This window comes from Coregonus clupeaformis, chromosome 24 (assembly GCF_020615455.1).
Source record: "Coregonus clupeaformis isolate EN_2021a chromosome 24, ASM2061545v1, whole genome shotgun sequence".
In the NCBI taxonomy this organism is placed as follows: domain Eukaryota; kingdom Metazoa; phylum Chordata; class Actinopteri; order Salmoniformes; family Salmonidae; genus Coregonus; species Coregonus clupeaformis.
Genome location: NC_059215.1, coordinates 51,026,416 through 51,041,645, shown reverse-complemented (window position 1 = coordinate 51,041,645; position 15,230 = coordinate 51,026,416). Strand labels below are relative to the sequence as shown.

The 15,230-nt window shown below is 44.3% G+C and overlaps 1 protein-coding gene across 1 annotated transcript in view; it reads left to right on the top strand.

Annotated features, from left to right (window-relative positions):
• The first annotated feature begins 2,937 nt into the window (after positions 1-2,937).
• LOC121537683 (ski oncogene-like) overlaps positions 2,938-15,230 on the top strand; it is a 108,732-nt gene continuing 96,439 nt past the window's right edge. The window contains exon 1 of the mRNA XM_041845275.2: positions 2,938-4,500. Coding sequence (XP_041701209.1) covers positions 3,595-4,500 — 906 coding nt within the window. The 5' untranslated portion in view covers positions 2,938-3,594. The remainder of the gene's footprint in view (positions 4,501-15,230) is intronic.

Genomic DNA, 15,230 nt, shown 5'->3' with positions numbered 1-15,230 from the left:
GCATTTCGCTACACCCGCAATAACATCTGCTAAAGACGTGTATGTGACCAATCAAATTTGATTTGATACCAGTGTTCAGTAGACTAGATACCAGTGTTCAGTAGACTAGATACCAGTGTTCAGTAGACTAGATACCAGTGTTCAGTAGACTAGATACCAGTGTTCAGTAGACTAGATACCAGTGTTCAGTAGACTCCTGCCCCGTGGCTCCCAGACCCCAGCAATATGATGGGAACGTTGCCAAATAGATAAAGCCCCAGGTCACTCCTGGCCTATCACAAAGGTAACTTATCCTTCAGCCATGTAGGATATAGCTTGCCACCATAGCTCCAGATCTGGCAACCCACACCCGCTGACCAGTGGGCTACTCTGGGTGGGTTTTATGAGGAAGTGGAATGACTCTAGCCTGTGTTATCATTCCACTCCTTGCCACTCCTTGTCATGCAAAACATGTTTGGCATTGCAATGAGTTGACATGATAGCACCAACAGATCTGGGACCAGGCTTGAAAGACCCTTCTCTCAACCCAACTGTGTCATAGATGGTTCAATCTTGTAGAATGAAACCCCTTTAGGGAACTTAATTTGTACAAGGCTACGTCTCAAACATTGTCATAATTGTAATTTGTTTCAAAGAGGATTGGACTGATCCATTGTGTAAATGGTTGAGACTGTTGGCGTAGGCTTAGCAGGTGGATTGCCTTTCTGGAGGGTAGCTTATGATTGGCGTATAAACTCCTTATAACACATTGGTCATTGATCTATGGGTCAGAGTATCCATCACATTAACATTGGTGCCTACTCATGATTGTGTTTTCTATATGCCATGTAAATATATTGATTAAATGAATATCTGCTGTACTAATTTATTACCTAATTTATATTGTAATGACCTCTATGACAGTGCATCTATACAGTTGCCATTAGGTTGTATTTACATTGCCTCATGGCTAGGGGGAGCCACAGTAACAGCAAACAATTGCCTCACCTTTCATTCTTGGCTCACAACATCACAGTAAATCTTCATTGGCGACAGGGGCGTCATGCACCCCAAACATTTTAGGGGGCACAAAGTACATGAGGATGACTGGGGGGGGTGGTCCGGAGGGGGGCTAGGCCCCCGACTGTAAGTTGGTGAATTTTGCATTTTTCAAACAAATGAAACAGCTTTTTCCTGCAACCTAGAGCCATAATCATTATGCTTAATTCTATGTAAAAAAAAAAAATATCTAAGCATACCTCTTGAGCTGTCTGTATCCTCCTGACTGGTGTTTCTTTTTTAAATAACCTAAATATGCTTCTCTGCATCTCTGCTAAAATCTGGGTAAAAGATTGAAAGGAATGTGAGTCTTATTCAGTACATTTAGTAATTGCTTGCTTTTCTAAAGTCTACCAACCTTGCCAGCAGTCATGCCAGCTGAGATAGTTAGACAAGCTAACTACTCTAACTTGATTGACAGCCTGAAATGGATTCTTGGTAGCTAGTAATGAGGTTGGGAACCAATCTGGGCTAGCTAAAGCCAACTTCATAAAATTGCTAGGTGGTTAGTAATATTTTTTAACAGGACAGGAGGGGGCACATCGGCATGACACCTCAACAGAGACAACCAAATGAACAATATTGCAATGCTGGTGTAGACTAGCATACAGTTCGTTTCATGAATCTTTATAATTCGTATGTTATGTATTATTATATAGCCTAGGCTACTTTACATGGGGGTACATGTGGTCCTCTGTAGCTCAGCTGGTAGAGCACGGCGCTTGTAACGCCAAGGTAGTGGGTTCGATCCCCGGGACCACCCATACACAAAAATGTATCCACGCATGACTGTAAGTCGCTTTGGATAAAAGCGTCTGCTAAATGGCATATTATTATTATGAAGACCCGTAATAAAAAGGTAGTAGCCTATACTCCACAAATGTATTAGGCTGTATTATTTATTCAATTACATTCACGGGATAAATAACCAAATTGCTAAAGTGAATTACACGCTAGTAACAATGTACATTTTAAATGCACAGTGCAAGTCCAGTTTGCAATTTGTTCACTTTTTCCAATTATTTTCAGGACAACAGGAATGATTAGCTGGACTCCACATGATCCTAGTGTAACACCCACTACACTGCTCAACTGTTCATAAGTTTGAAGTGTGCATATTCATCCATGCCCTCGATGTTGCACATTATAATTCATACTCAAAACCCAGGAGGAAAGTGACTCAAACATAATTGTTTCATTTCATAGACTGTGCTACTACTGTAGGGGAGCTCGTAAAGTATAGCTATGCTTGTGCAATTAATTGGCACAACTACAGGTGTCACTTTATGCAAATACCTAAAATAGGTGGGCCTATGTGTAAAATGAATGGAATTGGAATGGTGCATCCACATAATAATAATAAGTATATATATATATAAAAAAAATATTATTATTATTATTATTATTGTAATTATTATACATTATTAATGTATTATTATTATTAGTCCTATGTTGCTATGCCTTCAAAAAATGTAGTCCCCTGTAGCTCAGTTGGTAGAGCATGGCGCTTGCAACGCCAGGGTTGTGGGTTCGCTTCCCACGGGGGGCCAGTATGAAAATGAATGCACTCACTAACTGTAAGTCGCTCCAGATAAGAGCGTCTGCTAAAATGAAAAAAAAAAAAAATAATAATAATATGTGACCCTGATATCAAATTTTCCCTAGTTTCCGCCATTAACAGTTTAAGCCAGCCTGGAAAAATAAACCTCAATAAATAAACCGCAGTCAGTCGTACAATTTGCATTTCCCCTCAAAATCAAAATTTGACTGTCTGTTGCAAACACCACCCATCCTCTTTCGGTTACAGCGTTCTTATTACACATCAGTGGGTTACAGCGGTTCTTAGCTGTGAACCAAGTGATTCACGCTTAAGCCTTATGTTTTTTCCGACTTTACAAGGCTGCTAGGAGAAGTGGGGGAGTGACGACTTGTTCCTGGAAGAGCCAGCCTGCGGAGTCAGTCACATTTTTGGCTGGGATTCAATGACTGAGCCAGACACACACAAACACTGAGATAGGGGGGCTGCGAGGGAGAGAGAGAGGGGCGAGTGAGTGAGCAAGCGCAACCCAGCTCACAGACTAGCCATCTCCAGTACACAGGCATAGCGAACAGCGGGGGCAGACGGAGTGTATGCGTCGGGCTATACTGCAGTATTCCACAGTTTAAAGGAGGTTCCAAACGGCTTTTTACTGTGTTTTATACCTGATACATAGAGAGAGAAGGCTTTGCTTTATCGGTCGATACTTTTTCTGGATCTTCGAAAGCATTATTCCTTTTTTGTAGGAGTTTTAGAGGGACGCGTTTTAGATATGGACAGTCAGGAGTGTACTGCAGGGGAAGACTCGCCTGTGTCACCATTCGCTTAGTAGGCTAGTCAACGGAATTGGAAACTCATTGCCCGGGACTTTTTTGTGGATGTTTGATGAAGCGCTTTCTGCACTTGGCTAATTCTCGGAGACCTTGGATTTACAAGGAACCGGAACCAATCGTGGCTTTCAATTGTTTTAGTTTTCCCCAGTTGAAAGGAACTCTCGCTTTCAAAGTCTTAGTGAAAACATGGAGACTGTAACTCGACAAAGCTTCCAACCTCACCCAGGACTGCAACAAACTCTCAAGCAGTTTCATTTGAGTTCTATGAGCTCCCTCGGCGGACCGGCGGCGTTTTCTGCTCGATGGCCACATGACCTCCTGTTCAAGAAGGATGGGAAAGAGCCCGAGCCCGTGCTGCATCTTCCCATGCAGCCGCGGACAGTGATGCCGGGACCCCTCTTCATCCCCTCCGACCGCTCCACGGAGAGGTGCGAGACGGTCCTGGAGACCGAGACTGTCTCCTGTTTCGTGGTCGGCGGCGAGAAACGGCTGTGCTTGCCGCAGATCCTCAACACCGTACTGCGGGATTTCTCCCTTCAACAGATCAACTCGGTGTGCGACGACCTCCACATCTACTGCTCCAGGTGCACGGCGGAACAGCTGGAGATCCTCAAAGTCATGGGGATTCTCCCCTTCTCTGCGCCTTCCTGCGGACTCATCACCAAAACGGATGCGGAGCGCCTGTGCAATGCCCTGATTTACGGGGGCACCTACCCGCCGCACTGCAAGAAAGAGTTCACGGGCTCACTGGAGCTGGAGTTCACGGAGAAAAGCCTCAAAATATACCACGAGTGTTTTGGAAAGTGCAAGGGTCTCTTCGTCCCGGAGCTGTACACCAGCCCCAACGCAGCCTGCATCCAGTGCATTGACTGCAGACTCATGTACCCGACCCATAAATTCGTGGTGCACAGTCACAAATCGTTGGAAAACAGGACTTGCCATTGGGGCTTCGACTCCGCCAACTGGAGGGCATACATCCTCTTGGGCCAGGATTACACGGGGAAGGAGGAGAGGGCGCGCCTAGAGCAGCATTTGGACGACATTAAAGAGAAATTTGACTTCGCCAACAAATATAAGAGGAAAGCATCCAGGGTGAGTTGAACTCGTTAGTTACACAGTGTTGCAAGTGTTGCTACATTATACGAATGTTGTTACACTGCTGTAACAAAAAATGTACACTGCATTGAACGTTTTTTGCTCCTTTATCTTACTTGTGTTTTGTTGTGTTGTGTTCTTGCAAATGCACTGTTATCTCGGACTAAGAGTCAAAGATTTGTATCTCGAGAACAGTATAGACTATTGGCGCAATGATTTGTCCCAGCCATGGTCTAGTTTAGACTGGAGGCGAGTCCTTCCAAGATTGGGTTACTCTTCACATACTGTTACTAATTGTCCACGAATAACAGCTAAACGGCTCTGGTGGCAAAACAACCATTATGTGCCTGTGAAACACTTCTGCGGGTGTCAACTGCTCAATTATATTGGTCTTACTGTAAGTACAATCCCATTTACCAACAAATGGCACTATAATAGTGTTACAACAACTATCGAAACCCATGTGATGTATAGGGTCGAGGAAATAATGTAATCATTTCTAAAGTCGCGAAAACACTGTTCGTAGGGGTATAGCTAAAACTCCCCTCTGTCCTGCACGCAGTTGCACGCATCACCCTCCCCCCAGGTCTTGCGGTGTGGGCTGCGCTCGCTCATTCCGCACTTTGCTGTGTATTGTGGCTGACTAGGCTGTGTTTGAGAAACAGGCACTTGGTCGGCCCGTGTTTTCTCAGGTACTTCAAGGTGGCCGTGTCATTAACGAGGGGTTGATCCGTGCGTAATGGCGTGGAGCTCCCATGAGGGTGGTCAGCGCGCCTGGATTAATTAGGGCACGAAGATATGTCAATTGTCTGCCTCGAGAGACCATTACTGTAGTAGACGTCTACTTTGTCAACTGAATAACCAGTAGGCTGCTACTACCCCTTCTGTGTCTGTGTTTGAGCCGATGGGTTAGCCTGCTATAGGCTAGTAGTATCACATAAAGAACAGTCCTGTGCAACAGGAAAATGTCAAAACATTTTTGTTTTTAAATGTATCTCCAAATGCAGTGTTTCTTGAAAATTATATTATTTCAGAGCACTTATATTCTAATGAGAAGAAGGGAGGGAGGGGAGAGACTGGACGATTTACATAGCCAGCACTGTCTGCAAGCCATGATTTCTCTGGTGGATTCCGACAGTGCTTCTGTGGCCGGCTATCAGATGACCCCTAAATGATGTGGAGGGGAGCTTATCAAACATGGGAGAGGGGCTCAGTGTCTCCTCTCCTGCATGCCACCCAAGCTAGCCTTTTTGAGGGTAATTGAGCTTTGTGAACAGTATGGGGGCCTCCGGTGGCCTAACCCTGACTTTTACATTGGGGGCTATAGCCTCGAGCTGCAGCTATAGCAGACAGAGAGCCCTGATTGTAAATCCTATGGGGGATTAGGTCTGTGCTTTGGGGTGGGCAGGCTGGCAAGCAGAGGGCCCCCTCTTCCTCCAACTAAGACTGATAAAAGAGCCCCCTCCACAAATGAAAGGCAAGCATGGCCATTTGCATGAACTGTTACACATGAATAGAGTTGATGAAGCAGGGATAGGAGTATTGTGGTGGAGACATAATATGATCCCAACAAAGGAGAGCATTCACACACACACATACACACACACACACACACACACACGTTTTCCCTTCCCCCCAATTACCTACTTCTTTGCCCCTCTCGGCATGAAAGGAGGGTGAAAGGAGAGTGGGTGATTATGTTAAGAGACTTTTCGGTGGGCCATACAAACAAAGTGGAAGTGTTTACCAACAGGTCTCTCACAATTCACCACCACAGCCTTTACCCTTCTATTTGCCAGTGTTTCAGGAGGGCCAGAGCCTTGCCATGCACGGTCAACACTTGCTCTTGGCACTGTATTTTGGTTTGATTGGGGGAACCTAAAGGACTCTTCTATTGTTACAGGGGCTCAAAAGACACCTGTGTGTTAGTAATTGTTGGTGTAAGCACTCTCCTGAGCCTGGTTTAAATCCACTCTTTATTTAGTATTTTTGTTGTTGTTTTCATTTCTTTTTTTAAAGGAGCGGCTTGGTAAAAGCAATACTAATGATATAATATTAGCAGAATTATGATAATATTGCTAAACTTCTCTCGCTATAGTAGCCTACAAGTCTCCCTTTGTCAGGGCATTTCACCAGGGGTGTTACCTTGAAATGTGTTTCAGAGAAGTGAGTAAGTGATAGACCGGAGTTTGCTTGTAGCTAGCAGCCGTCTCACAGTCAGACACAGGAAGTGAGCTCGAAGGACTTCCTGTCCTCAGAGACGGTTTGCTTCTCTGAGGTCATGGGCCCTATGCTCGATAGCAGCAGTCTGTGCATTACACACACAGACACACACACCTCAGAGGAGAAATTACACCACAACGACTTTTCAGTATACCTTTCTTATTGCAGCCTACTTCCCACTATAAAAGGCTGTATTGGAATTTGCAGTAAAAGTGAATTATCTGTTTTAATCTGAGACGTGAGAGCGCAGGTGTCGACTGTGGGAGTTCAAACAACAGTGAATGAGCGAGCGAGTTAACTCAGGGAACTATTGAATGGGTTCAAAGGTTACGAGTAGGGTGTGGAGCAGTAGGCTAAGTCTCTTAAGTTCACCATGCTGGGTTCTGGCTGTTACCCATGTGGGTCGCAAATATAATCAGTGGCTTTCCATATCAGGATGGTTTGATAAGGATGGCGGCCGCAGATTTAGTAGCTCGTTAGATTTTATTTCACCTCAAGATGGTATGATTTATACATGCCCCATCTGTTGGGGGAGGGAGAGAGAGAGTGTACATTTCCAGCCTCCAGTTGAGACTGAGTTTATGCACAAGCGACCAGGTTTTCCTGCAGCAGCACAGGCTTTTGGTTGCGTAAGTCGAAAAAAGGAAATAAAAAAAATGTCAGACTCAGAGCCTAAAAATCTCCAACTTGAACAACGCTGTCAATGGGTTGTCCCTGTCTGGCCCTGTATTGTAGCAGCTGGTTGGTTGCTCTCTGGTGCGGAAGGGCTATCAGACACTGTTTGGTGTTTTGACAGAAGCCGCATTGGGGAAGCCAGCAGACAAGACTAGTAGTTAGTCTAGGCTGGGAGCGGGGGAGTTGCGACAGAAGTTGCATTCCAGACCCGCCACTCCCTGCGAGGGAGAGGGAGGGAGAGAGGAGACAAGCCCATAACGCAAGTCAACCCTCCTGAATGGGCAGGAATGAAACATGTACCCACAGCTGCACAGCGCTGTTAAAACCAATCTTCCACCGCCCAGGCGCTTGTCTCTCTTTGGGACAGGAAAATTGAGTTATTTTCCCTCCGTGTTTCTTTCTCGCTCCTGGGCATTTGTTAACTAAGGAGAGAGAGAGAGGCTGTGAAGGAGGGTGCATCAAAAATTGTTTTTCGGAAGTGGTGTGTTCTACGTTTCAATCTGTCATCTGAAGGACTTTTATAACGATGCTTTTGGTCTGCAGTTGCAATTTAGTTTGAAAATGTCTGAACCCTAAAGCTAGTCTGAGTTTGTAGCCTCAAAAGGAACATGCACAGTGCAAGCCAGGCAGACCCCCTCTCTCTCTCTCTCTCTCTCTCTCTCTCTCTGCAGAGTAAGCGCTTTAGCAAGTAGGTCTGGGGGCCTCGTTGTTTTCAAAAGTACTGCTCCCAAAGTGTGGCTGGGCTCCAGACCCCATTTCGCAGGGGCTGAAACCTCCCTCCCACTGACCAAAAATGTCCCAGTGCACCTTGGGATATCTGGCCTCCAGCTGAAGGGGCCGCTTGTTGGAAGGGGGGAAGTGAACTCCCTGAGGGAATAGAGGCCCATGTCCTGTTTCATATGCAAGGCACCGGCACTGGCCTTCTGACAGAGAGCCTTACCCACCATGTGGACAGCACAACAGCTGGTAGCCATGCATATCAATGGCCACAGAGAGAATATCCCTCTTCACTGCTTTCTGGGGGTTTTCCACTAGGGAAAATGCAGCAACTGCAGCTGAATTAAAATACTCTATACAGCTAAAATACAGCTATTGGCTGGTGGTTTTGAGGTAGTGGTGATGATGTGGATTGATTTAAGAAGGACTTTTTTGCTTTGTGTTGTCGTGAGGGCTGTTGTGATCGCTGAGGAATCATCCAATGATTCCTGTGCATGTGTGTGTCTGTGCATGACCGAGAAAATTATCATATTCTCCAGAAGCCTGCATGGTCCAAGAAAAAGGAAGCCACTAATTCACTTTAGGGCTTAGCTAAATGAGTCCGGCTCCAACCCAATCGCTATCTCTGCCCAGGCAGACTGTGACTACTCTGTGTCATCTGGGTACAGTGAGTCCTGCCTTGTTAGATCAGCTTGATGGTTCCTAGTGATCGATGGGATATTGACAGCCGGGTCTTCCCTGTCAAGGGTGGCTGAAGACTCCATCACTCCTTCATTTCCACTACACAACTAGAAGAGACACGGGATGTCTTCTCATCTAACCTCATATCAGTTCTATCTACGTATATACCACACGGGGGGGGGGGTTGTGCAATGAACGTCTCGTCAATGACCGTCTCGTCGCATGATTGTTTAATTATTGAGTTTAGCAGAGCTGTATGCAGGGCCTAAAATTAACACCCGCCGCCTGCCAAATACGGGTAGATTTTGGCATTGGCGGGTAAAATGTATATTTCACCAGCCACGTTGGCGGGTGGTCAGGTCTCTACAGTGCGAGCATTTCACTCGCATTTGTGAATACAAATAGTCAAGTATGATCACATTTATAGTAAAATAAATACTGCATTAGCTGTTTTCAAAGTATTTCTGCCGTTTTGTTTCATAGCTAGTAAGTTAATCGCACAAAGCAGAAGAACTACAAATCCTATTCCACCTCGCGCTGCAACACTGCCTGGCTGGGGGCTGTGCGCATGTGAAAAGCTTAATGAAATATTCATTTTTAGGAGTGCTGTGCACAGGCATAAAAGTTAGTTTCAAGTAAATTAGACTAACGTCTACTGAAGTGAGACTTTGTCCTTGTGTTTCTTGGCTATTTACATTGTTTTGTTCACAAGCTACTACTAGTCAGACTCAACGTCACACGCACAAACATGACTGGAGTCATGTTACCACGGTAACCTCCCGCCCTTAAAGGGGAAGGTGAACATTATACCACATTACTTCTTACTAGTAATACATCTATTGTTTTAGAAACATTACAAAGCATGCTCATACATTTGTTGTGTTTTGTTGGTGTAATTTTAGCGGGAAAAAAGCTATTTTGGCTGGTAAAAAATCTGAGTGGCTGGTAGATTTTTAAAAATCTACCTGCCACTTGGCTGTTGGACCAAAAAGTACATTTTATGTCCTGTGTATGTCGAGAGATACTGTATATGGCTCTAAATTTATATACAGTATATACAGTACATTGTTATATATGGCTCTGGCTTTTAGCGCTATACTAAGTGTTTTCTTTCTCAATGAGACCCAAGGCATGGATTTCATACTGACAAACAGATGCCGCTTCCACATTCGGAGGAAAACCTCCCTTTAACAATTTGGATGGTAATTGCTTTTTAGCTTGAATGGTATGCAAATGAAAGTCAATTACATTTATTATTTGAATGAGCAGTTAAGCTCATGTGAATTATTTGCCACATGTACCACTAAGACAATAGACCTACACAGCAACACTACATGGTCAACACGTCATCACAACACGGTCAACACGTCATCACAACACGCATTATTACGAGAGGCAACCAGGGAATCACAGGTGACATGCTTGACTGTGGTGTCTGGGAAATTCTTCAAAAGAGTCCGATAACGGCGAGGGAGAAAAGATTAAATGCGCCGATTCCTTTTATTTCCACCCCGCCAGCAGCTATTTTAATTCACAGCCTTTTAAAGATGCACAATGTAGAAATCGCTCCGCCATTTCCTGGTTGCTAAAGTACTAGTAGTTCACCTAATTTCAGTTTATGTGACAAAGCAAGCAACTATAGTGTAGAGAATCATTGTACCATCTAAACTGCTGTGAAATATATTTTCCATCACCAAAAATATTGTATTTTCAGCTGTTTGAAGCTGGTGTACCAAACCGAAAGTAAAAGACCCCAAAACGAAACTTAAGAACGGGAAGCATAGAAATAACGCACATACACCGAACTAAAATATAAACGCAACATGTAAAGTTTTGGTCCCATGTTTCATGAGCTGAAATAAAATATCCCAGAAATTATTTCATGGCCTGCATACTCACCAGACATGTCACCCATTGAGCATGTTTGGGATGCTCTGGATTGACGTGTACAACAGTGTGTTCCAGTTCCGCCAATATCCAGCAACTTCGCACAGCCATTGAAATGGAGTGGGACAACATTCCACAGGCCACAATCAACAGCTTGATCAACTCTATGCGAAGGAGATGTGTCACGCTGCATGAGGCAAATGATGTTCACACCAGATACTGACTGGTTCTATGATCCACCCTGCTATTTTTTTTTTTTTTTTTTTAAGCTATCTGTGACCAGCAGATGCATATCTGTATTCCCAGTCATGTGAAATCCATAGATTAGGGCCTAATTAATTTATTTCAATTGACTGATTTCCTTATATGAACTGTAACTCAGTAAAATCTTTGAAATTGTTGCATTTATATTTTTGTTCAGTATAGAACAGATCTACCGCTTCTTAATTCAATTAGCAGAAGCTCTTATCCAGAGCGACTTACAGTTAGTGAGTTCATACATTTTCTCGTACTGGTCCCCAGTGAGAATTGAACCCACAACCCTGGCGTTGCAAGCGCCATGCTCTACCAACTGAGCCACACGGGTTCCTTAGACTTGCTTTCAATGAGAATTACATATATATAACTCACATTTCTATGCGAATTTGGTCGGGTCACTCAAAAAAGTTACATATTGCAGCTTTAAAATTAATCTAACAGACGGGGCTTCTCTCTCTATGAAATACTTGATAAAACAACAGATCTAAAAGGGATCTAGGTTACTCTTGTTTATTTTTTATAATGGATTTTTTGTTGTTGTTGCAATTTCTGTTTGATTGCTCAACTGTGTATTCATATGGCTAGTACACAGAGCTGTATTTCTGACACATGAAGCATTACCTATGGAAGTTACAGTATAATAATTAGTACACTATCATGTTAAGCTCCCAGGGATTTGGTGTTATTACTGTTGGTCAACAGTTTGAATCCATGAGTCCTTAGAGTATTCTCCCTCTTTTCTAGAAGCTCTCACTGCCTGCCTGCCCACCCCTCCTCCACACACACGGAAAATGGATGTCCGGGGGGGCGTGTTCGAGCGGCAGAGGCCAAGAGGGCTGGAGAGTGCATTATAACCTGACTGCCTGCGTGACTGTGGGGGAGCATTGAACAGGCCCGGGTGTGCTATGTCGCTTCGGAAGGAAAGATGGAAGGGGAGAGAGGAGGAGGAGGAGAGGAGAAGACAGGGGGAGGTCCCTGTAAATGTTAATGTCCACGGGGATCCCTCCTCTCCCCAAAGTGAAAGTAGTGCCAGCAGCTTACCCGGGCTACTGATTTTGGTTTCTCGTAGTAACCGGAAGCTGTTTGCCAGTCCATGACTTCTTCTCGGTGTCATGTGTTTTTTAACAGCAGCCCAGCACTTTTGATGCGAACGATAATGTGCCGTTATTTTGTTGCAAGCTATTTATTATTGATGGCCGATTACCGTAGGCAGCAAGGGCCTCCTTGCTTATTTAATGACATAGCCTGTTTGCAGGATGACTTGGGGTTTGAAATATTCATAGACACATTGCTCTGCCATACAAACTATTGCAATTTGCTACACATTCAACCTCCATCCAACCAACCACCGACCGCCGCCTCGTCCAATCGCCTCAGGGCTTCTACAGCCGTCAGCCAATCAATGAAAGTCTAGTGTAGGGTTACTATTGGTGCAATAAAGCATATATATATGCCCAACATGAAAAAACGAAGTCAAACCAAACTCGTTGGTAACCAACAGTACTTGGTTCTGAATGGAATGCCCTATAATAATATTAGTGTGATGCCAGACAGGGAAGTCTCATCATGTGTGTGTACAGTAAACATCCCAGTCTATTTCCGTGTTCGCACAGTCGACAATCATCACCCTCCTTGGAGTGGATACAGTTTATTTTGACTCATGGCCTCATATCTCAGTATATCACCAGGCTAAAAATGAGGCACCGGCGTTCTCGCACGTCTGTGTGTGTGTGTTTGTGTGTGTGTGTGTGTGTGTGTGTGTGTGTGTCTGTGTGTGTGTGTGTCTGTGTGTGTGTGTGTGTGTGTCTGTGTGTGTGTGTGTGTGTGTGTGTGTGTGTTTGTGGATAAAGATAGATGCAGTGTTTGGCGGGCCGTGGTGGAACAGTAGTAGCATGTCTGGTATGCAGCTCTCTCTCTCTCTCGTCAAGGAGTGGCCCAGTTACAGGCACTGTCTTGTCGTTGGCACACACTGGCACACAGACACATCCCCCTGCCCTAAGCACACACTATGAATGACTCGGTTGTTCTGGGGAGTAAGACTAGACTATACTATACTGATAGAACAATCACATACTCTATTTCAGCTGAATTCAAGGCTAATTGTGATAGAAAAAAGGCAATAAAATGCACAAACATTTTGATTAGGATGTGTCGGTAAATGGTATGAATTGATGACACTAGTTGAGGGCCTAGTGGTCCAATTCTGCATGGGTTTGTAATGGGAAAGAGGCTGGTTTTAGAAGGTAGCAGATTGCTAAGGGAGAAAGAGAGAGAGCGAGAGAGAAGGTGGTGCTTTATTGGCATGGCTGGCTGCGGGCGATTTGTGCGGAGTCAGCCCGGGGATCCTCTTTGTGTGACGGTGCTTGGTCACATGACCTCACCCCAAAAATGATGACCCCTCTCGCCCTCTCACCTCTTTCAGCTCGCGTAAGCCAATAGTGTGCCTCAGAGCAGCTCTCACAAGGGCAGATGGCTGTCTAATGAAGGAAGCCACACAAACACACTGCAGCATACAGACTGTAAATATAATGATTATTATGATTATACAGCACTATCACAAAAGCTCATCAGTAGTACAGTAATTTAAAGGTAAAGAAATCTACATTCTGCTTTGGTGAAAGTGTTTAAGATATGATGCTTCGCAGTGAGTTCTTTTTAACGCTCATCTAATCATCTAATGTTTACATAGCCAAGTATCTGTCTGAGACTAAATGGAACATTTGAATAGGAATGGCCTATTCTGCTTCATTTGGTGTGTGATTGTGCGTGGGCAAGTGTGTGTTTGTGTTTGTGTGTGTGTGTGTGTGTTTATGTGTGTGTGTTTATGTATGTGTGTGTGTGTGTGTGCTGTTAGAGGAGATGAGCTCACTGCCTACTCATTTCCATCCCCAACTGGCTGTCTCCCACGGTGATGGAGGCTCGCCACTCCCCGCCTCCTCTCCACACACACACACACACACACACACACACACACATTTTTGCAAAATCAACAATTCCCCGCAGATTGAGGCGGCTTGCAAATTTCACCAACCAATGAATTAAACAGTCAAATCATCGCAATATTATCACATAAAACTGACCCATCACCACAGTACAAGAAAAAGGTTAGCAATTTCAACCAATCACTGCACATTTACAGCATAATATGGTTCAATCAAGCGACATTTAAATAACTTTTTCCCTTGACAGGGCATTTTCGCGACAAATTGGACAAGATCATTGGGGGCAAGGAAATATTCAAGAGGGCTCGTGGGAGCTTAGCTGCAGCCAGGTCAAAGGGCAGCTCCCATGGGCTCTGGGAGGTATTCTTTCTGTGGAGGGCATCAGCTGGGACACTGCGCTCCGCCCACCTCCCTTTGTCACCCCGTCACTTGTCCCAAGCTGCCGAGTCAAAGACGACTGCTCAAGGTCGCGCCTCCTTCGCCTCCTTCGCCTCCTTCGCCTCCTTCGCCTCCTCCTGGAGCTTCACCTCAATCGTGGAAAGCTTGCCGTCAATGTGACTCCATCCGTTGTTGTGGCAGTCTTGAGTAAGACTCATGAAGTAGATATCGTCATTCTTGTTGACTGCCCAGCACCCAAAGGGTCTGCAACTGTAGTACCGGTGGTGGAAAAAGTACTTAATTGTCACTTGAGTAAAAGTAAAGATACCTTAATAGAAAATGACTCAAGTAAAAGTGAAAGTCACCCAGTAAAATACTACTTGAGTAAAAGTCTAAAAGTATTTGGTTTTAAATATACTTAAGTATGAAAAGTAAATGGAATTGCTAAAAGGTACTTCAGTATCAAAAGTAAAAGTGAAAGTATAAACCATTTCAAATTCCTTATATTAATCAAACCTGACGACACCATAATGAACAAACAAAGCATTTGTGTTTAGTGAGTCCGCCAGTAGGGATGACCAGGGATGTTCTCTTGATAAGTGTGTGAATTGGACCATTTTAATGTCAAAATGTAACGAGTACTTTTGGGTGTCAGGGAAAATGTATGGAGTAAAAAGTACATTATTTTCTTTAGGAATGTAGTGAAATAACAGTAAAAGTTGGCCAAAATATCAATAGTGAAGTTAAGTACAGATACCCCAAAAAACTACTTAAGTAGTACTTTTAACCACTGTGTAGTACTTCACACTTCCTGGCAAGCTAAGCTAAGACCCTTGGGCCTAGCTAAGGTGCCAAGACGGGATAGGCCTACACAGAGTTGGAGTACATTACATTTTGCAGACTTATCCAGAGCGACTTACAGGAGCAATTAGGGTTAAGTGCCTTGCTCAAGGGCACATCGACAGA